At 46.1% G+C, this 24,914-nt stretch overlaps 1 protein-coding gene and 1 pseudogene across 1 annotated transcript; both read right to left on the bottom strand.

The window, feature by feature from the left end:
• Positions 1-574: 574 nt before the first annotated feature.
• Positions 575-1,201, bottom strand: LOC147990696 (uncharacterized). The gene has a single exon (XM_087538355.1). It carries the CDS (start codon positions 1,199-1,201, stop codon positions 575-577), a length of 627 nt encoding a protein of 208 aa, XP_087394481.1.
• Positions 1,202-1,694: 493 nt separating this feature from the next.
• On the bottom strand, positions 1,695-2,498 carry LOC147990697 (uncharacterized; annotated as a pseudogene).
• Between the last annotated feature and the right edge of the window lie 22,416 nt (positions 2,499-24,914).

The following is a 24,914-nucleotide window of genomic DNA, read 5'->3' on the forward strand; positions in this document are numbered from 1 at the left end:
CCTTGTTGGAGGTTAACCAATCCATTCCTAGGATAACCTCCAGTCCTTTATTTTCCAATACGATGAGGTTTGCTTGAAATTTTAGTCCTCTGAGCTCAATAACCACACCTTGACAGTAACTCTGAGTGACTTGCTCATTCCCAGGGGACTTGATGATCATGGATTTTTCCAAAGGAAGTATCGAAAAATCATGTTGCAAAGCAAAACTCTTCGAAATGAACGAGTGAGAAGCTCTAGAATCAAACAAAACCGTGGCAGGTCTTGTGTTGACAGGGAACGTACCGAGTATGGTATCCAGGGCATTTTGTGCTTCCTCCTTGGTCACATGGTTCAGGTGACCCTTCTTGTGATTGTTGTTGGGGTTGAAGTTGTTACGCTTGGGTGCTGAATTGTTCCCATTGTTGTTCGGCTTTGGGGCCGAGTTTCTTGGCTTTGGGCACTGTTTAGCATAGTGTCCTTCCTCCCCACAAGCATAGCAAGTAACACCTGGGCGATACGTAAAATCCTTGTCTCTTGCGTGAAAATTCTTGATTGGGCGCGGAACATTGGTTGTGGGTTGGTTTGCTCCAATCTTCTAAGGGTCAGTCTTGTGCCGGTTGTTGCGAGCATGAGTAACTTGGTCCCTTTTCCGCTTGCGAAATTCCTCCAAGCTGTGGCGCTCATTTTCCAATGTAATGGCCTTGTCCACAAGCGTTTTGAAGTCTGGAAAGGTGTGTACGACCAGCTGGCATTTAAGTGCTGGTGCCAAACCATCCAGAAACTTCTCCATCTTTTTGTTCTCTGTCATACATTCTTCATTGGCATAACGAGATAATAGGGTAAACTGACTATTGTAGTCAGTCACTGTCATGCTTCTCTGCTTGAGGTCGTCAAACTCCCTTTTCTTGATCTTCATAATGCTCCTGGGAACGTGCGCCCCACGAAATCCTTCTTTAAAATCTTCCCATGTGATACTGTTTTTATCGGGGTGCATGTGCAGGAAATTCTCCCACCATGACGCGGCTGCTCCCGTGAGATAGTGAGGTGCATAAAGTACCTTCTCACGGTCTGAGCACTGTGCAATAATCAGCTTCCTCCCAATGTCTCGAAGCCAATCATTGGCCTCAAGAGGTTTATTAGTATGAGAGAACGTTGGGGGACACGTCTTCTGTAATTCAGACAATTTAGAGTGCTGCTGATAAGGCTCACGAAGATTCCCCATATTGATAACATGGTTCATCATTTCCTGGTGCTACTGCTGGCTTTGCTCATAAAGTCGGCATACTTGAGTAAATGTTGTCTCACTGCCTTGCTGACTTGACTGTCCCTGTATGAAGTTGTTGCTAGTCTAGGCACCATAATTTTCTTTCGGCGGGTTTGGCATGGAACGCGTCCAGGGACGAGGCATTTTTCACTCTGGGGTAATTTTGCAAACTCATGAGAAAATTGAGTCATAAAAAAATAATTTTGAAAACGCGGAAATTTTAAGAACTCTCAGATTTTTCAAGATAAACACTAGATCGCGCGTGGAGAAGGACCGCTCAGTACATATCTTACATGCAAGCCTTAATTATACAATACATCACTCAGGATGTGCGTACACATTCCTGACATGTTATTTAGGCTAGTGCTTCTCCGAGATCCTACATGATGCGCACACAAACTACTACTCACCAAACCTATGTACATATAAACATATCATACAAGCTGGCACATCACACTGCTGCTAGGCGTGCTCAGTCGGAGATGGTGAAGACCTCCTTTGGCCTGCCGAGGGTAAGACCAAGTGGTGCTGGAGACTCAACCTTTTCCTCAATGATAGGCTCCAGGCCCGAAGTATTGGGTTGTGGAGCTGGCGCGGGTGTGGCAGGTGGTGCGGCTCTGACGGGAGTAGGAGCAATGACCTGGTCAAACTCCTTAGTTGTGGGCAGGTGACGAGCGGTGGCTAAGATGGCTGGTGTATATGATGCTGAGGACGAGACGAACGTCAGTGGTGGTGCCATGTGGAGGAGCTCCCTCCCGTTGGCGGAGCAGCCATGGATGGAATCCATGCGAGCAGCTACGAGGTCGTCCACGAGGTTGTCGAAAGCTGCCTCTAGTGCCTTGAGGTACTCAACAAGCATCTCAATAGCCTCATCTCTTTCTCCCCTGGTGCAAGCGAATGCATAGTGGCAAGTGTATGGCATGTGGCATGGGAGGTAGCGGTAGCGACGAGTATTCATTGAAGGAAGAACATCCCGGAGATGAGCTATTGCCTCGCAGGTAGCCGTCTGCATGGCATGCCTCTCCGTAGGCATGGCCCTCCCGATGAACCGGAAGCGGCGGAACTCGGCGGGTCCTCCCTTGAACTGAACTGCGGCCTGGTACATGGACAAACTGTCGTTGAGCTTGTGCCGGTAGAGTGTGAACTCCGGACGGACTGATGGCCCGATCGCGATCTTGGTGATGGAGATGAGGAGTTTGACAAACCCCTAAGGAACATTGGCGAACACCTGTGAATCACAAACGTTGCCCGCCATCTACAAAGGTAGACAAAATCCCGAATAGTCAAATCATAAATTTATGATGACCAACAGAAAATTGCTACAATATGCAGAATAATAAAATAAGCTAATAACCGATTAGCGATCACACCTAGTGGCTTCCTACAGTCAGCCTGGCTCTGATACCAAGTTTGTCACGACCGCCTTTCCAAAAAAACATTTATTGAAAAGCCGACCTTTGTATTAACCAGTACAGAAGAATTCTTCTTACTGGCAGACAAAACCTTGATACAGAATTCCAGCAGTACTAATATTATACATGGTTGAGCTGAGATGCTCAACAAATTATTACAAGCACGCCTATATTATACATAGAGGCAGATATGACACAAGGGTATGGTGGCATAACTACTGACTCATAATAGAGGTGGTGGTGGATATGTCATAGTGAGGTGGGTGACATGACTCTGAAATCTTATAGCTCATCAAGCGTCGGAGTGAGGCTTGATGATTTTTATTTGGGTGGCTAAAGCGTGTATAATACAATTGAACAACTCCAGGGTCGCACGTGACTGACTGGGACTCCTCTAGGCGTCGGACTCGCTATCGAACTCTTCATCCATAAGATCGCCTTCGTCAACATCTGGCCAAATCAACAAGCCAGGTGAGTACTTTGAATGTACTCGCAAGACAGTTCGGACATAAGATATAACAAATGTAAACATGATGCACATGAGCAGGTCAGTATGCACAATCAAATAATAGATTCGCACTGCACGATACATATGAGGAAATGAGGCGGTAGTCCTCCCGAAATCCCAATAAAAATAACTGAAAACCGATCGGGTGTTTGAAGCGATGCCTCGAAAGGTGGAAACAAATTCAACATGCCGCAGTCGGGCGTCGCGGCGACACCACATAAAGGGCTTATATTGAAAAGTAAATAACAGGACGTGCCACAGTCGGGCGTCTAGGCGACACCTCGAAAAGGGCTTATAATGAAAATAAATAACAATGATGCCACAGTCGGACGTCAGAGCGACATCACATAAAGGGCTTATATCAAAAGTAAATAACAATAATGCCACAGTCGGACGTCTGCGCGACATCACATAAAGGGCTTATATCAAAAGTAAATAACAATAATGCCACAGTCGGACGTGTGCGCGACATCACATAAAGGGCTTATATCAAAAGTAAATAACAATAATGCAACAGTCGGACGTCTGCGCGGCATCACATAAAGGGCTTATATCAAAAGTAAATAACAATAATGCCACAGTCGGACGTCTGAGCGACATCACATAAAGGGCTTATAGTTTATCATTCGAATTTAAGTAGCTCATGAATTCAAATCATCACAAGGAAATACTCAGCGTATAATAATAAACTGGTTAGTCCATTCACATGAATAACCTTCAATCGAGTTACCACTCTTGGTTGTATGTTTATACTCCGGAGACTGTCACCGAGGTTGACACTGAGATTTGACACTGAGACTGACACTAGCACTGAGATGATGTCCAAGTCCTTGATCGTGGACATATATACTCAAATGATTTTGACTCTGCAGAGTTTGTACTCTTTAAACACAGCCAATGGATTTCAGTAGTCACAAGGACTAGTTCCGTTTACGGTGTTTTAGAAGAAACACGTCTAACCAGTACACACCCATTCCACTTTCCGTTGCCAGGGATCACCCTCGGCAATGTTCAAGAAAAACCTTAAGACGGGGAGGCTACAACCTCGAATATCATGGGATCAAATTTATATCGCACGCTCTAAGGGGTGCCCCCCTCTCGGTCCCAACCGGAAACACCCATGCCCCCTGACCGGATGACTGGCTTTAATCCAGGGCCATGGAACCCTCATCGCGGTCCCTCTGTTTGGTGTGTACCAGGAAATAGATTTGCAACTTACTAAACCGCACTCTTTGCAGAAAACATGTGGCAGGACGAAGGGGAAACGAACGGGATCGAGACTTGAGCCATGTTAAAAACTGGAGTTCACGGTTGGCATAAAACTGGCATGATTCAACAATACCAGCCTGCAACCTATCATGTCACCACATGATCGTGTTATCTTATCATCATAAGAACACATCAACTTCGAAGCTCACCGGTAGCTTGCCTTGCATGTACATAACATTCACAAATGACTATATAGACATGCCATGAGAAAACTACTTGAGCAAACATGCAACACACTCATCATATTAAAGGTTCAAACATGCTTGCCTGGTTCGGAGAATTCGGAGTCTAGCTCGGCGAAGTACGCGTCTCCTTTACTCCTCCCGGTATCTACGTATTTAAAGAAAAACCGGATACTACATAAATACCGTGCGTGCACAAAAAGTATCCCAAATATTTTTCAAATAAATATGACAAAAAACTAGACAAAAATATAAAGATGATAGAAAAGGTTTCAAGTTAAAATCATCTTTTGTTTAAAAGTTATAAGAGTTTTAGTCCAGGGACATTTCTGTAATGAATCAGAAAGTTTTCAGGGTTTATTTTATAAAAATAGGAAACGTTTCAGTCTAGAATACGTTAGTCTAGGGGGAAGATGTGTTTTGCCCGAAGGCGTTTTCAGAAAACGTTTCAAAAAGAAGAAAAAGCTGACGGGGAGGTCCCACCCGTCGGGTTTGAAAACTGAAACAGAGTGCTGGCGCCCGAGGGCCGCGGTGGTCGCCGGAGGCGATCCATGGCGAGGCAGGGGGATCGGGGGTTACCAACGTGTTCACCGTGTTCTTCCGCACCTGTGGGTCGTGGAGTTGAGCGTCGCTGAGCACCACGTCGATGGTGGCCCTAACTCTGGTGGACAGTGGTTCGGGCGTTGGTGGATCTTGCCAGGGAGAGCTGCAAAGATCGAATTGAGGCTCGGGTTAGGGTACTGGGTGCACTAGGGGTTTGCTGACGCGGTTTGGGAGGCGGGGGTGGCCTCACCTGAGTGAATCAAGCCGGAGCCCGAGGCGGAACGGGGCGGCCGGAGTCGGGGAAGGTGACCTTCTCGGGGTCCTTCTAGTGGCTAGGCGGGGCTCTAGTGAGGTGGAGGTGTGGCGCTGGGTCGAGAACGAGCTCGGGGGCTCCTTTTATAGCCGATCCGAGGCGGTGGCCGTGAACGGGATAACGCCAACGATGATTACGGCAAGGCAGAGGACGGTCAGGTGGATTAGGGAGCTAGGCATCACCGTGAGGGTTCACTGGTTCCGTTCAAGTGCTAAGCTCGGCCTGCCTTGGGTGTTACTCCACGTTCCCGACGGAACGGCTCACGGGACTCGTCGGCGGCAGAGAGCACGCGCTATGCTGCTCAGGCCACAGCGATGGTGCCGCAGCGTGCACAGGCAAGCGGACAGCCATGCGGAGGGCACGGGTGGCTTGGGCGGTGCTGGACGGCGCCGAAAGGTGGTGCCGATCCCTGCTGGCTGCCATGGGTGGCTCTGCCACCGCAGAAGCTGCCGGCGTCGGCAAGATGCGTCACCACCGACGATGGTGCCCGTCCAAACGAGTGTGCGGCGCTCTGGATAAGGAGGGGGAACAGGGAGCAAGGATCCAAGGAGGCTACTGGCGAGATCGTCGACGGGTTCTGATGGAACGACACTGTCGCCTGATCCCAGACACTGAATCTCTGAACTTTTCTGAATCCAGACAGAAACAGTGCATGCCAGGTGTTTGATGTAATGATTTTGACATGTGGGAAATTTTTCTGGAGCTGATCTTTGGTGAGGTGGCCTCTTGGTGTATCTGGAAGCTGCATGAATTATGTCAGAATTTTTGGAAAAAGAAAAATATGAATTTCACCAAAATGGCATTTCTGGTCCAAACTTGCAGTGGACAAAATTTAAAATATTTGAACTGAGGCCAAGTGGATCTTGATGGATCTAGGTTGAGGGTACTAAGGACTAGTCAAAGGAGTTGGTTTGGGATCAAAACTCAAAAGAAATTTGGTACTTCCTATGCAAATCATCTAGGCCCATAAATAATGGCAGAAATAGTTTTTGAGGAAAAATGAATTGAATAAAAGCCAAATATGGCTTGAGACTTGTTGGAGATGGGAGTCCTGACTTGATCCAAGGCAGGGAGGGGTTTTGGAAGGCTATGTTAAAAAGTGACATGGCAAAAGAGGAAATTTTGAATGGGGAAAAGAATAAACCCATAACTCCTAGGGTTTCTTTTTAATAGAAGAAATTTCAAAAATGAATTTGAGTAGAGGCAAGAAAAAAATGAAAAGCTCTCAAGGACAAAAATCAAGGTTGAGAAGAGTGCAAAAATATTTGTCATAAAAGTTTTTGAGGGGGAGAGGGTTTAAGAAAAATTTTAAATAGCTTCCTCTAAATCACATAAAGATTTTGATAAAAACCAAATTGAAATTTTTGGAGTGTCACATTAGGGTTCTACCGTACATCATCTTGGTATCAAGAGCCAGGTTGATCATGATTTCGGAGCCTCCCCGTTGTGTTGCTAGCCTAGTTTTTGTTGTTTTTGCCCCCAAATTCGAAAATTCCCCACAAAAATAGCCCCAATTTTTTTTGTGCTTTGTTGGTGTGTTGAAATTTTGTTGGATTTGATCCGTGGATTTGCTTTGTTTTGAGTGGATCTAGCTATTCCCCCTTGTTTCCACCCTTTCCATCCATAAAATCCTCCGGATTCGACGAATTTCCACATCTCCATCATGACCCTAGCTGTTCATCCCGTGCCCAAAGTTCGCCCATGCACCAGACGTCAGACTTGTGCACATTAGTGGTCATACTTCCCGTAGCATACATACATCATTGTTGCATATATTGGTATCATCTCTTGTGTCACAAAGTTGTCATCGCATACACAATTGCTATCTTGGTTCGTCAAGCATTGCATGAGAAAAGATCTCAAACAACAAAGAGCCAACCAAGATTTTAAGCAAAAAGAAAGACAAGCAAAGAGCTTTTAAGCAAGCACCATAGCATCATACAACATTAAGATTGTCATACTCGATCATCTTGGATCATATCATAGAAACACCTTGCATAGAGCATACTTGGGATAGAAGTCGTTGCATTTTTTCTTAGTAGGTTGTGCACAAGTCTTGTATCCGCCTATTGTGCAATCGTGCTAGCGTCTCTCTAGTGTTGTGCAACAAGAGCATTTTTGTGGTTTCCACATTTTGGCTCATCCTTGGTTGCCCAACCCCACTTATCTCTTTGCGTGTGTGTTTCCATGTACATTGTATTGCTTGGTTTACTTGTTACATTGCAATCTTGCTAATCATTTCCAACATTATTGAAGCTCACTTACAATTGCATAAAATTTTGTGCCACCATCCTAACCAAGCTCCACCATAAGCTTTTACTTGTGTAGGTGTGAGAAGCCAACAAGAATTGGTACCAATTGTGCTATTTCCTTGTCCACATTGGAGTGATCATTGATCCACTTTCAACTTCGGTCAAGGTACATTTGGTATTCGTTCTTCTCTTTCTACCACTCACATTGTGTATCTTGGAATGATGGATAGGCCAAGTACTTCTACCAACCCACTGTTCATTGAGCACGATGACGACATGAACTCCTACGTCACCAAGAGTCACCTCTTTGGTGCACAACGTGCTTTGCATCAAGAGCAACAAGCAATGAGTGAAAGCATCGACAACCTTGCCTCTCCGAGCAACGTACAAGGGACTACTTCGACCACAAGCCCGACGATCACAAGCAAGAGAATGACGCAAGGATGGACGAAATTCGTGCTTTGTTGCTCAACCGCTCTTCTTCAACTTCATCTTCATCAAGAAGGACTCGCTCAAGTCGACACTCCGATTTCACCCTCTCTGGCTCAAGTACACCGACATCGAACACTCTACGCCATGTGGCGCGCAATGATCGTCAAGCAAGCCTCAATCCTCTACGCGACACCGACTCTCAAGAGCGCCGACAAAGTCAAACCCATGAGGCTTTCGCGCTAGCACAAGAACGGCAACGACAACGCCAACATGAAGAGGAAGAGCGAGCGCGTCTACACCAAAATGCACAAGAGGCCGAGGCACAACGCCAAGAACAACAACTCCGTGATGCTCAAGAACTTGCGGTGCAACAAGCCCTCCGAGATTCAAGTCGAGACGTAGCCAATCGAGGCTGACATGCTCGTGAACATGAATAAGCACTTCGCGAAGAAATTCAAGAACGAAGATTTCAAGCTCGCGTGCATCGTCAAGTTCCTCCTCGAGCTCGACCAGCTCCTCCACAAGCTCGCCATGAACATCAAGTTCATCAAGAGCATGAGGACAATGGAATCCTCCACGACAAGAGCAACATGAGGTTGACAACTCTCCTCACCAAGAGCAACACGAGCTTGACAATCATCAACAACATGGGCGTCATCATCCCCGACCCCAACACAATGAAGGGGAACGCTACGGAAAGCTCAAGTTCACCATGCCCAAGTTCAACGGAAGCAACGATCCCGAAGAATACCTTTCATGGGCATTGAAGGTCGACAAAATCTTCCGCTTGCACAACTACGACGAAGAGAAGAAGATCGCGATGGCATCCCTTGAGTTCCAAGACTATGTCCTCATTTGGTGGGAACACGTTATCGAGCGCCCAGAGGCAAGAGGTGAACCACCCATCACTACTTGGGCGCAAATGAAGGATGTCATGAGAGCACACTTTGTGCCTACCTACTACAACCGCGACCTCTTCAAGAAACTCCAACTACTCAAGCAAGGAACCAAGAGCATTGAAGAGTACTACAAGGAGATGGAGATTGCCATGATACAAGCCAATGTCATAGAAGATGATGAGCAAACAATGGCACGTTTCTTGAATGGACTCAACCATCCTATCAAGAAGATCGCCGACTTCCAACCATACTCGAACCTCATCGAGCTAGTGCATCAAGCTACCAAAGAGGAACGTCAAGTGCAAGACGATTACAAGTATGCCAAGTTCTCATCCAAGTCATACGGCTTCTCCAACACCCAAGCTTCAAGGACTCCAACTCCACCTACCAAGCCTTCTATAAGCAACGTCGACAAGTCGAGTTCCAAGAAAGCTTCGTCTACTCCAAGTCATCCTCCTACTACAAGCAACTTCAAGCCGAGAGCTTCATCATCATCCACTCCAACCGATGAGACCGTCAAGACGAGTTCCTTCAAATGCTTCACATGTGGAGGCCGAGGCCACAATTCCTATGAGTGCACCAACAAGTGGACCATGATACCCGACGACGACGGCACCTATGACTCGATAAGTGAAGGAGAAATGGACGCTCTTAAGCAAGTCGCCATGCACCGGCAAGTGAACGATGAAGAGGAACAAGTCTTTTGGGATGATGATTCAAGTCCCACTCTTGTTGTCTCCAAGGTCTTGACTCTCCAACATCACCAAGAAGAAGACCAAAGATGCCACATATTCCACACCAAAGCCGGCATCAATGGAAGATCCGTCAAGGTCATCATCGATGGAGCGAGTTGTCATAACCTTGCAAGTGAAGTACTTTTCTCCAAGCTCCAATTGCCCAAGACGAAGCACCCACATCCATACAAAGTGCAATGGCTTAGAGACTTCGGCACTATCCAAGTCAAGCATCGAGTACAAGTCTCCTTCGAAATTGGCGCCTATGAAGACACTTTGGGGTGCGACGTCATTCCAATGACCGTTTGCCACTTCCTCCTTGGACTCCCATGGCAATTTGATAGAGGAGTCATCCACAACGGTAGAACGAACCACTACATCTTCAAGATGAAGGACAAGGAGTATGTACTTCGTCCCATGTCTCCAAGCCAAGTGATCGCCGACAAGCAAGCCACCCATGATGGAGAGAATAGTGAGAGAGCGAGCCACCAAAAAGAGAGTGGGCGCCACAAGCCCAAATCGAGCGCCTTCATGATGAGCGACAAAAAGAACTTAATCCTATTTGCCACCAAAAGTGAGATAAGAGGAGTGCGTGGGAACCCATCTAGTGTCCTACACTACGTCCTTTTGTGCAAGGACAATGCACCACAAGCTAACACCTCTCACACTCTTCCGCTAGTGTTGTCTTCTCTTTTGCAGGAATTTCACGATGTTTTCCCCGACGAGCTACCTCCGAGACTACCTCCACTACGAGGCATTGAGCACCGCATCGACCTCATCCCCGGAGCACCACTTTCGAACAAAGCTCCCTACCGCGTGAACCCCGAAGAAACCAAAGAAATACAAAGACAAGTAAAGCATCTCATAGACCATGGACATGTGCGTGAAAGTTTGAGCCCTTGTGTCGTCCCGGTCATTCTTGTGAAAAAACGAGACGGTAGCTTTCGCATGTGCTCCGATTGTAGATCTATCAATGCTATCACCGTTCGTTATAGGTATCCCATTCCACGCCTTGATGATACGCTTGATGAACTTAGTGGTGCCACTATCTTTTCAAAAATTGATCTTAAGAGTCGTTACTATCAAATACGCATACAAGAGGGTGATGAATGGAAAACCGCTTTCAAAACCAAGTTTGGCTAGTATGAGTGGTTAGTCATGCCTATGGGTCTATCGGAAGCACCGGGTACTTTTATGCGCCTTATGAATAATGTCTTCCGCCCTTACATTGGTGTGTTTGTTGTGGTCTACTTTGATGATATCCTTGTTTTTAGCAAGTCTCTCAAAGAGCATGTCACCCATGTCCGAACCGTTTTGCAAACTCTTCGAAAAGAGCGTCTCTATGCTAATATGGAGAAATGCCTTTTTGGCGTTGACAAGCTCGTTTTCTTGGCTTTTGTTGTATCTTCTAAGGGTGTTCATGTTGATGAGTCCAAGATCAATGCTATTAAGACTTGGCCACAACCAACCAATTTGCAACAAGTGCGTAGCTTTCTTGTCCTTGCGGGTTTCTATCATCGCTTTGTGAAGATTTTAGCACCATTGCTTCGCCTTTGCATGATTTGAGCAAGAAGAATGCTCCTTTTGTTTGGGGACCATCCCAAGATACCGCTTTCAATGAGCTTAAGAATTTGCTTACTCATGCTCTGGTGCTTGCATTACCCAACTTTGACAAACCCTTTGAGATTCATTGCGATGCTAGCGGTAATGGCATAGGAGGTGTGTTAATGCAAGAGAAGCGCCCCATAGCTTACTTTTGTGAGAAACTCTCCGGCACGCAACTCGATTACCCCATCTATGCCAAAGAGCTTTATGCTTTAGTCCACGTTTTGCATGAATGGGAACACTATCTTCGCCGTCATGAATTTATCATTCATACCGATCATGAAACGCTCAAGTGTCTTAAGGGCCAAACCATGTTGAACAAGCGTCATGCTAAATGGAGTGAATTTATTGAGTCTTTTCCTTATGTCATCAAGTACATTAAGGGTAAGGAAAACATTGTGGCGGATGCCCTTTCCCGCATATGCATGCTTGTTACTCAACTTGAATTGGATGTTATTGGTTTTGAGCATATAAAAGACTTGTATGAGCATGATCCTACTTTCGCTACTCGTTATGCCAAGTGTTTGACGCACACCTATTGGGAACGCTATTACATCAAAGATGGATATCTTATGAGAGCTAACAAACTTTGCATCCCCGAGTCTTCTCTTCATTTGTTGCTTTTGCAGGAATCTCATGGAGGAGGCTTAATGGGACATTTTGCATGCAAAAAGACGTTCTCTACGCTGTCAAAGAACTACTATTGTCCCAAGATGTTTCGTGACGTCAACCGCTTCACCAACCGATGCTCTACATGTCGCAAAGCTAAGTCCAAAGCTCAATCCCATGGCCTTTATATGCCTCTACCAATCCCATATCAACCATGGGAAGACATTAGCATGAAATTTGTACTTGGTTTGCCTAGGACTAGAAATGGGAAGGATTCGGTATTTGTCGTTGTGGACCGTTTCTCAAAAATGGCACATTTTATTCCTTGCAACAAGATAGACGATGCTTCACATGTTGCTACTCTCTTTTGTAGGGAAATATTGCGTCTACACGGAGTGCCAAAGACGATCGTCTCGGACCGCGAAATCAAGTTCCTTAGCTACTTTTGGAAGACCCTATGCACCAAGCTCGGAATCAAGCTACTCTTCTCCATGGAGTATCATCCACAAACCGACGGCCAAACGGAAGTTACCAACCGCACACTCTCCGCTCTACTTCGAGTACTCGTCAAGAAGAACATCAAGGAGTGGGAGGAGTGCCTACCTATCGCCGAGTTCGCCTACAACCGAGCAAGACACTCAACAGCCAGCAAATCCCACTTTGAGGTCGTCTACGGATTCAACCCTTTGTCCCCATTGGACATTCTCCCTCAACCACTCCAAGAGCGCACCAATTTGGACGCAAGTGCACGTGTCACTCATCTCAAGAAGGTGCATGAAGATACAAGACATACTATCGAGCACCAAGTACAACGACTTGCGACCAAGCTCAACATCAACAAGCACCCCATGGTTTTTAACATTGGTAATCTCGTGAGGCTACACCTTCGCAAGGACCACTTTCCACAAGAACGCAAGTCCAAGCTTCGACCACGAGCGGATGGACCCTTCAAGGTGCTTGCACACTACAATGAAAATGCCTACAAGATCGACATTCCACGCGACAGGTACTTCATGAGCGACATCTTCAACGTCAAAGAACTTTCTCCCTACCATGGTGATGAAGAATTTGATCAGAGGACGGATCTTCCCCAAGGGAGGGGAGATGATGTGGAGCATCCCATGGTCATCCCCATGGACCTACCATTGTCTCACCAAGTGCCTAGTGGACCCATGACACGAGCACATGCAAGAGCTCTTGAAACCGAGGTGACATCTCTCCTCTCACATTTCCACTTTGATGCACATAAGACATGGCTACTACCTTATACGGACACTTTGTGCATACTCAGGTATCATGGAGAAGCTAAGGAGCAAGGATAAGAAGAGGAAGATGGACGTGAAGACAGAGAGGAAGAAGTGATGAAGAAGAAGCTACAGGCTCCGGACGTCCGCTCGTCACTGGACGTCCAACGATCTCCAGGCTCCGGACATCCGGCCCTCTTCGGACGACCGACGCCACCGCACCCGAGCCAAATGTACGGATTTCCGGAGTCCAACGGACGACGGACGCCCGGACGTCCGACCTCGACCGGACGTTCGACCGAAGACCACCCGAGCCGAATCTACAAACGTCCGGACCCTCGCGAGCCTCTGGACGACCGGTGACTCCTGGATGTCCGACGCCTGTGTGCTGTTTCGTGTTGGGACATAGCCCATGTACCCCTTCGCCCCGCTCTTTTACATTAAGACTATATATAGACCTCCTATTCCTTCTACCTAGGGTTAGTAGAGGAGTAGCTCATATTTTGTGTGAGAGCTTTGCTCATCCACTTGGCTACCTTCTCCTCGGAGATTCGAGCCTCCACCGGAGAAGATCCCCCAAGCGGATTCAAGACCCCTTTTAGGGAAGAAATCAAGACCTCCTCACGGAGAAGAACCGGCTACTGTGTACCGTCCGTTGTTGACTTTGGATCTTGTATCTCCTATCGTGTTTCGAGGATCTAGCACTTGTGTAATCATTCTTGTTGGTTTGAGTGTCTCTCCCTTGTGTTTTCCCCGTGTTTACCCTCGTTTCCCTCCTCGTGTTCTTTGTGTTCATCGCGGGATCCACTTCTTTCGTGAAAGATCGGCCGATTAGGGTTCTACCCTACATCAGGATGGATCACACTTTCATTGTTGTCTCCTTCTTGTTGTCTACATGATACATCTCGCGAACGGAGGAGCGACATGGTAGATTGGCTCTATGGACCTTCACATTGAGGAGCGCTTGGACTTATTGGATGCACCTTCTAACCGCCACTCATGCCATGACATCGAGCATTGGTACACCAACACCTCCATATTTGTTGATTGTGCTCACACATGTCATGCTCGATGGACATCTCACACACATGACAAATTTGCATCTTATGCATGGATTGACTCATATTATGAGTGCCTTGTTGCATCTTGTATTCCCATGTCATCCATGATATATGAGCTTGTGCATTTCCTTAGCAAATTTGTTGTGATCTTTCTTAATGGCATATTCATACATCATGATCTTATTGCCTACCATCAATTGCATGATCACATCACATTGAGCATCCATTACCATGTTTATTGACAAACCGTCTCACTATGAAATCATTTTGCACCGTGGTTGCATTGATCATACTCTTGCTTTTGCTCCCATGAATATTGTGCATACATTTCCATATCTTTTGGATAAGCTTCATGCACCTTGTCATGATCAATATTGTCGCACGGACACATGTTTACTTGATGGACACTTTGTGTGTACTAACCATTGTATTTCCAAGTGTACTTCGTGTTTGATCATTTTGCATGTACCACATACCGGAGACACCTTGGAGTACTTGGATTGCGCCATGCCTTCAACTCCATTTGACTACAAGTCCGTCCACGACAATCGTTTCCATGGTGATGAGGATCACGATCCGAGGTCGGATCTTCCCCAAGGGGGCGAGATGATCCGGAGCATCCCACGTTCATCCCCATGTACACTCCGACTACTCTCTAAGCCCCAAGAGGACATCTGATGAGACCTTGAACATACGCCATTGGACACAAGGTGAACTCGCTCCTCCCTGAACTTTCACTTTCTACATGTGAGACATGGCTACTACCTCCAACGTGTGTGCTATGCATGATCAGGTACTTAGAGGAAAGCCACGGAGCCACCACATCCAAAGGATGAGCTAGCGAGGACGCCAAGTACAAGGACCAAGAGAAGAAGCTGCCATAAATCCACATCCACCGGACGATCAGTCTGGACCAGACGTCCGACGCCTGGAGTCTTCACCAGCCAGCCCAAGTCCCAGCCAGTGAGACCTACAGCGGTCGGACGATCGACGCTGACCAGACGTCCGACATCCTCCAGCGCCCGGATGATGGCTTTCCCGAGCCAAAACGCCGGACGTCTGACAAGTACCGGACGACCGGACCCTCGCGAGCCACCGGATGTCCGGTACCAGTTGGACGTCTGACGCCTGTCTATGCACAGTGTATCAGGTCGAGCCCATGTATCCCTTTGCCATCACTTACCCCTTCGTGGCCCTAGACTATATATACTCCTCCACCTCCACCATTTGAGGGTTGGCGTTGTGATAGCTCATTTGAGAGATAGAGCTTCGCTCATCCATATCGGATCTACTCCACGAGAGAGACCGCGGCCCCTCTACGGAGAAGATCCACCTTGGATTCAAGACCTCCTCACGGAGAAGACATCAAGACCTCCTCACGGAGAAGAACCGGTTACCCTTTGTATCATCCCTTGTTAATCGTGGATCTTGTATCTCTCTTTGTGTTTCGAGTGTCTAGCACATGTGTGATCATTCTTGTTGGTTTTAGTGTTTGTCTCGTGTTTCCCCTCGTTTCCCCCTCGTGTTCTTCGTGTTCTTCGCAAGATCCGCTCCTTTCAGGAATGATCGGCCGCATAGGGTTCCACCCTACATCATGGGCATGCATAGTCACTATGTTGAGATTGGAAAGATGCAATATGGGATATCTCACTCATAGCATATGACAAGGTTAATGGATTGTAAAACATGGTGTGACCAAAAGAATTTTCACATGATATCCTATGGAGCATAACATCACAACTAGGCAACTCATCATGCTCGTCATCATATTCATCATAAATAGGTAAGTCATGACATGAGGAAGTCGCACTAGCATGAAGCATGGGAATAGGTCTGTCAACATCATGCAAGCAATCATTTGTAAAATAGTCCACTAGTGGGATAAGAGAAGCATCATCACCTATGTTACCTTTGGAGCATCGCTCATGTGTTGTAGGTGAGGTGTCGAAGACGAAGTTGTGATCACCTTCATCTTGATGGAACCATGTAGGGGGTGCATCATCTTCCACCATGGCCATCGTTGTCTCCATTGGAGATATGGACTCATCGAGGATAGGCGTGGTGTCATGTAGGAGACCTAGCACCAAAGAAGAAAACACACTCGGAGGAGAGGTTAGGTCGTTAGAAATCATAGTGGCCTCACATGCCGTGTCAACTACCTCACTCACTAAGTATTGTGCCTCACTCACTCCCGGTATGATGCTCTCACTCATATGGTAGGTGGAGTCACTCAAATGGCTCTCAACCTCACGTAGGATGTGTGGCATGCTCTCAAGTGTGGGGCTAGTGGTGGTCACACTCATCCTCTCATAGGAAATGCTCTCAATGTCACGTATGGAGGAGTCACTCATGTCACTCATGTGGTGGTGGCTCTCCTCACATGGAAATTAGGGCATCTCATCATATGTAGGTGTGGAGAGATGTAGGTGCAAATGTCTCCATGCTCAATCATGTCGTGGTCGTCGCCGTGGATGAAGGCCGAAGATGGCACATCATCACTCTCCTCCAAGACCAAAGATAAGGTTTCATGTGCGGTCTCGTAGCTTGACTCAGAGTATGAGTCCAATATGGCCGCCATCTTCATGTTGTTTAAGAGGTTCATGCTCGTCGCCGTGGTCGAAGGGGATGGCCCTTGCTCGACCTTCTTATCGCCGTCTTGTTGTAGGAGGCCCATATGATGTGGCACCTCGTAGCTCGTCTCCGTGACCGAATGGAATTTTCCCATGCTCGGCCATCTTCCTTGAGGGGCTTCCGAAGATGGAAGTGTTGCCCTCGCTTGTAGGTGGTCGCCTTGTACTTGATGTTGTTGATGTAAGCGAACTCACAGGAAGTAGGCGAAGATGCCATACGTCCAAAGGCAAAGATGCCTTGATAACACTTGGCGAAGATGCCAAAGTGGTGGTGGTAGTAGCCGTAGCGTCGTCTTGGGGGTGCTCATCTAGCGGTCTTCTCTTTTGCTCTTGAAGCTTGGTGTGAAGTAGTGCTTGTTGGGACTTGTGCATTTCCGCATGGCGAGCATCTTCATGATGATGGTCTCGTTGTCACACTTGAGCTCATAGTAGATGTCCTTTGTCGTCGTCGTGCACATGTTGCTTGGAGGTGACTTGCCCTTCATGATGAGGTGGATCATGAACGTGATGGTGGTCGCCATGGAGATGTGGACGTGGACGACTTGCGCTTGCAACATTTTTGCGCTCCGAAGACTTCTGGCTTGAACGTCGCCGCCTTGAGGATGATGAAGGGGAAGAACGGTTGATCAACAAGGTCCGAATCACCTCCATCCTTGCATCTTGATCCTCATTTTGTGTGGAAAGAGTTTTGTCGATGTAGTCCCTTTTCCTCTCTTCGGAGTGGCAAATGTCAATGGAGAGGTTCTCGATGCGCTCTCTCAATCTTGATTGTGCGCCTTGCATTTGTCGTTGTAGGTCGAAGATTGACGCTTTGGTGATGTAGTTGTTCACGCCGTCGTTGTTGTGGAAGACCGGAGATGAAATGCCTTGCCTATCCATCACTCGAAGAGAAAAATGTGAGTGGTAAAAAGAGAAGAACGAATACCAAATGTACCTTGACCGAAGTTGAAAGTGGATCAATGATCACGCCAATGTGGACAAGGAAATAGCACAATTGTTACCAATTCTTGTCGGTTTCTCACACCTACACGAATAAGGCTTATGGTGGAGCTCGGTGAGGATAGTGGCACAAAATTTTGATGCAAAATGTTAGCAAGAGTCAATAATGTTGAAAGAGATTCACAAATTCTCAAGTGAAACAAGTAGACCAGTAGCAATATGTGGCACACGGAAACACACAGACAGATAGATAAATGGGGTCGTGAAACCAAGGAATGAGCACAAAATGTGGAATCCACGGAAAACACTCGTGTTGCACAAATCAAGAGAGACGCTAGCACGATTGCTCTATAGGCGGATACGACACTTGTGAACAACCCATAAGATGCAAAATGTATCAACTTTCTATCCCAAGTATGCTATGCTATGTATGGCTCCCGGTGTTATGATCCAAGATGATCTTATATGCAATGTGGTATGATGCTATGGCACTTGCTTACAAGCTCTTTGTTCACTCTTTTTCTTTGCTTAAAAGCTTTATTCTTTCTTTTTTTGTATATGGCCACAATGCGGAATGCACAAACCAAGATATCGATTGGGTATATGCGGGAACAAACTTGAGGCACACGAGATGATATGATACCAATATGGTATGGTATGGTATGTATGCAATGTATGGTGTAGATAACTAATGTGCACAAGTAACGTTTCCGGCAATACTTAAATGGCTAGTCTCGATAGGCATGTAACGCAAAATGGGCTAGGGGTTATCAATGCGATGGCAAGGGAATATACAATGGAGGGATACCACGATACCAAGATGATATGGAGGTTACCGTCCGTGTCGATGATGAGTGGCGGTGATCTTGATGGAGATAACAAGATGATGGAGACTCGTCCCTAAGTAGCCGAAACACCTTAGGAAACGGAAAAACCGCGAACTCAAAATCTCAAATGTCAAGTGTCAAAATGGTGGTAGCAGGAATGTGGTGGTGGTTGCGGAAGATCAATGGAATTGTGAAATGGAAATGATGGGTTGCGGAGTATGCAATGCGTAAATGGAGGGTAAGGTGGTGGACTATACACAGTGTCGGAGTTGGAATCTCGGTCCCTATATAGCCGAAACACCTTAGGAGACACAACTCACAACTTAAACAAAATTTGGTTAAGTTGGGGTGGCGGAAGTGTATGGTGGGTAAGCCTATGCGGTAGTGGTGGTGGTGGTTGATGAAGAAGAAACCGTCCCTAAGTAGCCGAAACACCTTAGGAGACTCGAATCACTACTCAAACAACCACATATGCGATGGGGAACAAAATTGGTTAGGTTGCGGAAGTCGTTGGTAGTGTAGCGGATGATGTGGTGGAAGCCCTAGGCAAAGATGTCAAAATTCACAAAATTTTATGAAGTCAAAAGATGTTGGTGGTATTTTTGTGGGAAGAGGGATGTCAAGAGCTTCAAAACGAGCTAAAGAACATCAAAATCGGACTCTGGATGAATTAGTTATGGCCGAAACAAAAATCAGCCGAAGGTGATATCTACGGGTTACGGACGTCCGGACAAGGTCGGATGTCCGGGGGCCGGACGTATGGAAGGGCTCGGAAGTCTGTAAATTCGGCTCGGGTTAGGGGTTCCGGTCATCTAGTAGAGGTCGGACGTCTGGTCGTTCCAGGGGCTCCGGACGTCCGTAAAAGGCCGGTCGTCCGGTGGGTCGGGGTCAACGCGAGATGCGAGTTTCGGGGCGCGATTTTGGCGGAATTTGGGGATTTTGGGGTCAAAAAAAGAGGGGATTTCGTGGATGAAAGATGGGGAAACTTGAGGAGATGCTACATCCACTTGAAATCAAGCAAATCTATGGATCAAATCCAACAAAACTTCGTGAAACCAACAAACCACAAAAAAATTTGGGGCTATTTTTGGTGGGGATTTTCGAAATTGGGGAAGAACACAAAAAAATTAAGTTAGAAAACAACGAGGGGAGGCTCCGAAATCGTGATCAACGTGGCTCATGATACCAAGATGATGTAGGGTAGAACCTTATATGGCCAATCTTTCACGAAAGGAGCGGATCCAACGATGAACACGAAGAACACGAGGAGGGAAACAAGGGGAAAATCACGAGGGGAACAAAAGAGAACACTCAAACCAACAAGAATGATCACACATGCGCTAGATCCATGAACACAAAGGAAGATGCAAGATCCAAAGTCAACAACGGACGGTACACAGTAGCCGGTTCTTCTCCAATGGAGGTCTTGAGTTCTTCGCTAAAAAGGGGTCTTGAATCTGCTTGGGGGATCTTCTCCAGTGGAGGCTCGAATCTCCGAGGAGAAGGTGACCAAGTGGATGACCAAAGCTCTCACACAAAATATGAGCTAATCCTTTGCTAACCCTAACTAGGAGGTGGTGGAGGAGTATATATAGTCTAGGTCCACAAAGGGTTAAGTAGGGGATACATGGGCCTCGGGCCCGATCTCTGTGCACAGACAGGCGCCGGTCGTCCGACAGGTACCGGACGTCCGGTGGCTCGCGAGGGTCCGGTCGTCCGGTACTTGTCGGATGTCCCGCATTTCGGCTCGGTTGAGGTGGCACCAGATTTCCGGGGTGGTCGGACATCCAGACGCTGGAGTGTGTCGGATGTCCAGGACTTGTCGGACGTCCACTCATTTGGCTCTAGTGCAGGATCGCCGGTCGTCCGGTGGGTCTTCAAGCCTCGGACGTCTGGTCCCGACCGGTCGTCCGGTGGCTGGAGCTTCTTCCGTGGCCCTTCTTCTTGTTCCTCGCACTTGGTGTCCGCGCCTTCTTGTCCATGGGCTTCCTCTTGGTTCCTGGTCATGCATAGCACACATGTTTGAGGTAGTAGCCATGTTTCACGTATGGAAAGTGAAAGTTCGGAGAGGAGCGAGTTCACCTTGTGTCCAATGGTGTATAGTCAAGGTCTCATCTTATGTATCCTTGGGTCTGGAGAGTAGTTGGAGTGTACATGGGGATGAACGTGGGATGCTCCGCATCATCTTGGTTGTCACACATGTAAGTTACAGGATGCCACACGGCGAAAACAAGGAGTATAAGTCTTGTAGTCGCTGGATTTTCTTGAATTTATGAAGAAATAGGAATTCCTGGATCATAAATCATGTGCAAAAATCTATGTTTGTCCTTGCCAGGGTGACTAATGTCTACAATCAATGTAATCTCTCAAATTTCCTTCAAAAGGAAGGGCCAATGTGTTCAGAAACTTGTCCGAAGAGGAGCGGCGAATGATGTTATTTGACTTTCAGGGCCAAAATGTCCTCCTTATAGCCCAATTTGAAGGCACCTTAGGCCTCCTAGCGCAAGCAGGGAGTATTTTCTGGATTCGCATGCTCGCCGCGAGCATTTTGAGTACTTGTGGGTCCAAAACGGACTCTGAATGACAAAGTTATGACCGTTTTAGTGAACATCGGTCCACTATATGGGAGTCCTTGAAAGAATTTCACTTTCCCGTAACGCTTTTCGCCGAACCGCCCCGAAATTTGGGTCCTCGATGCTGGAGATATTGTTTCAACATTTATATTAACCATTGCTAGGAATGCCCTTTGGTTCTTAGCTCTCACATACGTAAGTATCAGCATGCCACACGGCAAAAACGAGGAGTATAAGGCTTGTAGCCGCTGGATTTTCTTGAATTTACGCAGAAATAGGAATTCTTGGATCATAAATCATGTGCACAAAGCTCCGTTTGTCCTTGCCAGGGGGGCTAATGTGTACAATCAACATAATCTCTCGATTTTCCTTCAAAATGAAGGGCCAATACATTTAGAAACTTGTCTGAAAAGGAGCGGCGAATGATGTTATTTGACTTTCAGGGCCAAAAATTTTTCCTTAAGGCTTAATTTGAAGGCACCCCAGCCCTCCTGGCGCTAGCAGGGAGTATTTTTTGGATTTACACGCTCGTGGCGAGCATTTTGGGTACTTGTGGGTCCAAAACGGACTCCGAATGACAATGTTATGACCGTCTTAGTGCACAGCCGTCCATTATATGGCAGTCCTTGAAAGAATTTCACTTGCCCGTGACGCTTTTTGCCGAACCGCCCCAAAATTGTGTGTCCTCGATGCTGGAGATATTGTATCCACGTATATATTGACCATTGCCAGGAATTCCCTTTGGTTCTTGGCGGTCACACACGGAAGTTACAGCATGCCACATGGCGAAAACAATGAGTATAAAGCTTGTAGCCGCTGGATTTTCATGAATTTACGAAGGAATAAGATTTCCCTGATCACAAATCATGTGCACGAAGCTACGTTTGTTGTTGCCAGGGGCACTAATGTCTACAATCAATGTAATCTCTAGAATTTCCTTCAAAAGGAGGGGCCAAAGGGTTCTGATAGAGGCGGAGGTGTTCCGATGTTTCGATGAGATAGATATCGTTTTCTATGGGAGTCGACTTTGACGATCCGACTACGAACGTACGAAGACGTCGTGCCTTAGCAATCGCTAAACCATCTTCCGAGGGTTATGGACCACGCCGGAGCACGATCAACCTGACCACGAGGGTCTATTTCCTGCGAGCAAACGAAGAACAAGCAAGAAACTGAGATTGCAATCTGGATATTGCGAATAAAAGAGGAAAGCTTTATTAATGAAGGTGGGGTTCTGTGACGTCTTGGTCTGGTCGTTGGACACAAACGAAGTGCGCGAAGTTGCAGCTATGGCGAACTTTTAATCTAAACAAAACCCAAAATCGAAACGATGCCCTAAGGGCTGTATATATGGAGGAAGAGGGGGGAATTTCGTGGCCCTTGGAGGAGGGTTCTGAAACCAACCCTAACTCTTGTTTCCCCACACATACGGACTCTAGAAACAACCTATACTTAAGTATTTCGAAAATACATGGGCCTGGTCCAATAATAAGGTGACGCAGCACCTAGAATAGCTTCTGGACGAAATTTATTAAGTGGCATCTTGTATATTTCCTCCAAGGCTTCATGCACTCCTTATGGTGGCTTCAAAGTCCTGAAATCATCACTTGTAACTCCGTTCTTGATCCCCTTGCGCATGCCATCATCTCCATGATTGAACTTCCTCCAAGGTTCATCTTTCTTGTCCAAACTAGGACCTTCATTTGTAAGCAAAACAAATGTATTCAGTTTAGGCAGCATCATATTCTCATGAACATTAAAATCGTTACCAAGAAATGAAAGTACCTGATAATTCAATTGGCGTGCGCAAGCTCTAGTAATTGGTCCAGTATGTATAGCAGCAGGGGATGTGGGTGTAACAATGGTATTGATGTCCTCATCATCCTCCCCTTCTTGAAATGAAGTCGTCCTCGACGAGAGCTCACCTTCCTCACCCAAATAAGGTTTCAAATCTGCAATGTTAAAAGTGGGACTAACCCCAAAATCTGCAGGCAGCTCAAGTTTATATGCATTATCATTTATTTTCTCTAACACCTTAAAAGGACCAGCAGCACGTGGCATTAGCTTTGATTTGCGCAAATTAGGAAATCTATCCTTACGCAAATGTAACCAAACAAGATCTCTAGGTGAAAACACAACATGTTTTCTACCCTTATCTCCAGCAAGTTTATATTTAGCATTCATACGCTCAATGTTTTCCTTAGTTAACTCATGCATTTTTAAAATCAATTCAGCATGTTCTTTAGCATCAAAATTAACCTTCTCCGAAGATGGAAGAGGCAACAAATCAATAGGTGCATGAGGTAGGAAACCATAAACAATTTCAAAAGGGCACATCTTAGTAGTAGAATGCAATGAACGATTATAAGCAAATTCAATATGAGGGAAGCATTCTTCCCACATTTTCTTATTATTCTTCAAAAAAGCCCTAAGCATAGTAGACAAATTTCTATTGACTACTTCAGTTTGTCCGTCAGTTTGGGGGTGACAAGTAGTACTAAAAAGCAGTTTAATCCCCAACTTAGCCCATAAACGTTTCCAAAAGTGGCTAAGAAATTTAGTACGACGTTCTGAAACAATAGTATTTGGCACACCATGCAAGCGAATAATTTCACGAAAGAACAAATCAGCAACATTAACAGCATCATCGCTTTTACGACATGGTATAAAGTGTGCCATTTTCAAGAACCTGTCCATGACAACAAATATGCTATCCCTCCCCTTCTTTGTTCGAGGTAAACCTAAAACAAAGTCCATAGGTATATCCTCCCAAGGAACACTAGGTACATGCAAAGGCATATATAAACCGTGAGGATTGACATGTAGTGCAGCGAGCAACAAAAAGCTCAACATCCCGTCTCATCTTTGGCCAAAAGAAATGTGTAGCAAGTATATCCTCCGTTTTCTTGATGCCAAAGTGTCCCATTAATCCTCCTCCATGCGCCTCCTGCAACAACAAAATACGGACGGAGCTAGCTGGAATGCATAGCTTGTTAGCACGAAACACAAATCCATCATAAAGAATGAACTTGTTCCAAGTTCTCCCTTCCTTACAATTCCGCATTACATCTTTCAATTCAGCATCATACATATATTGATCTTTGATGGTCTCCAAACCAAATATTTTAAAGTCAAGTTGTGAAAGCATAGTATAACGATGAGACAATGCATCAGCAATAACATTTTCTTTACCCTTCTTGTGTTTAATGACATAAGGGAAAGTCTCAATGAATTCAACCCATTTAGCATGTCTACGGTTCAGATTTGCTTGACTTTTAATGTGTTTCAAAGATTCATGATCAGAATGTATAACAAATTCATTGGGCCATAAATAATGTTGCCATGTTTCTAAGGTCCGCACAAGAGCATATAATTCTTTATCATAAGTAGAATAGTTCAGACTAGGCCCACTCAGTTTTTCAGAAAAGTATGCAACAGGTTTGCCATCTTGTAATAACACACCTCCTAATCCAATTCCACTAGCATCACATTCAAGCTCAAAAGTCTTATTATAATCAGGAAGTTGGAGTAAAGGAGCATGTGTCAACTTATCTTTCAATACCGTGAAGGCTACTTCCTGTGCGGTACCCCAAACAAAAGGCACATCCGTCTTTCTAAGCTCGTTGAGAGGTGTAGTAA

The sequence above is a fragment of the Triticum urartu genome, chromosome 1A, assembly GCF_056163025.1.
Source record: "Triticum urartu cultivar PI428250 chromosome 1A, HENAU_Tu73, whole genome shotgun sequence".
Taxonomy (NCBI): Eukaryota; Viridiplantae; Streptophyta; class Magnoliopsida; order Poales; family Poaceae; genus Triticum; species Triticum urartu.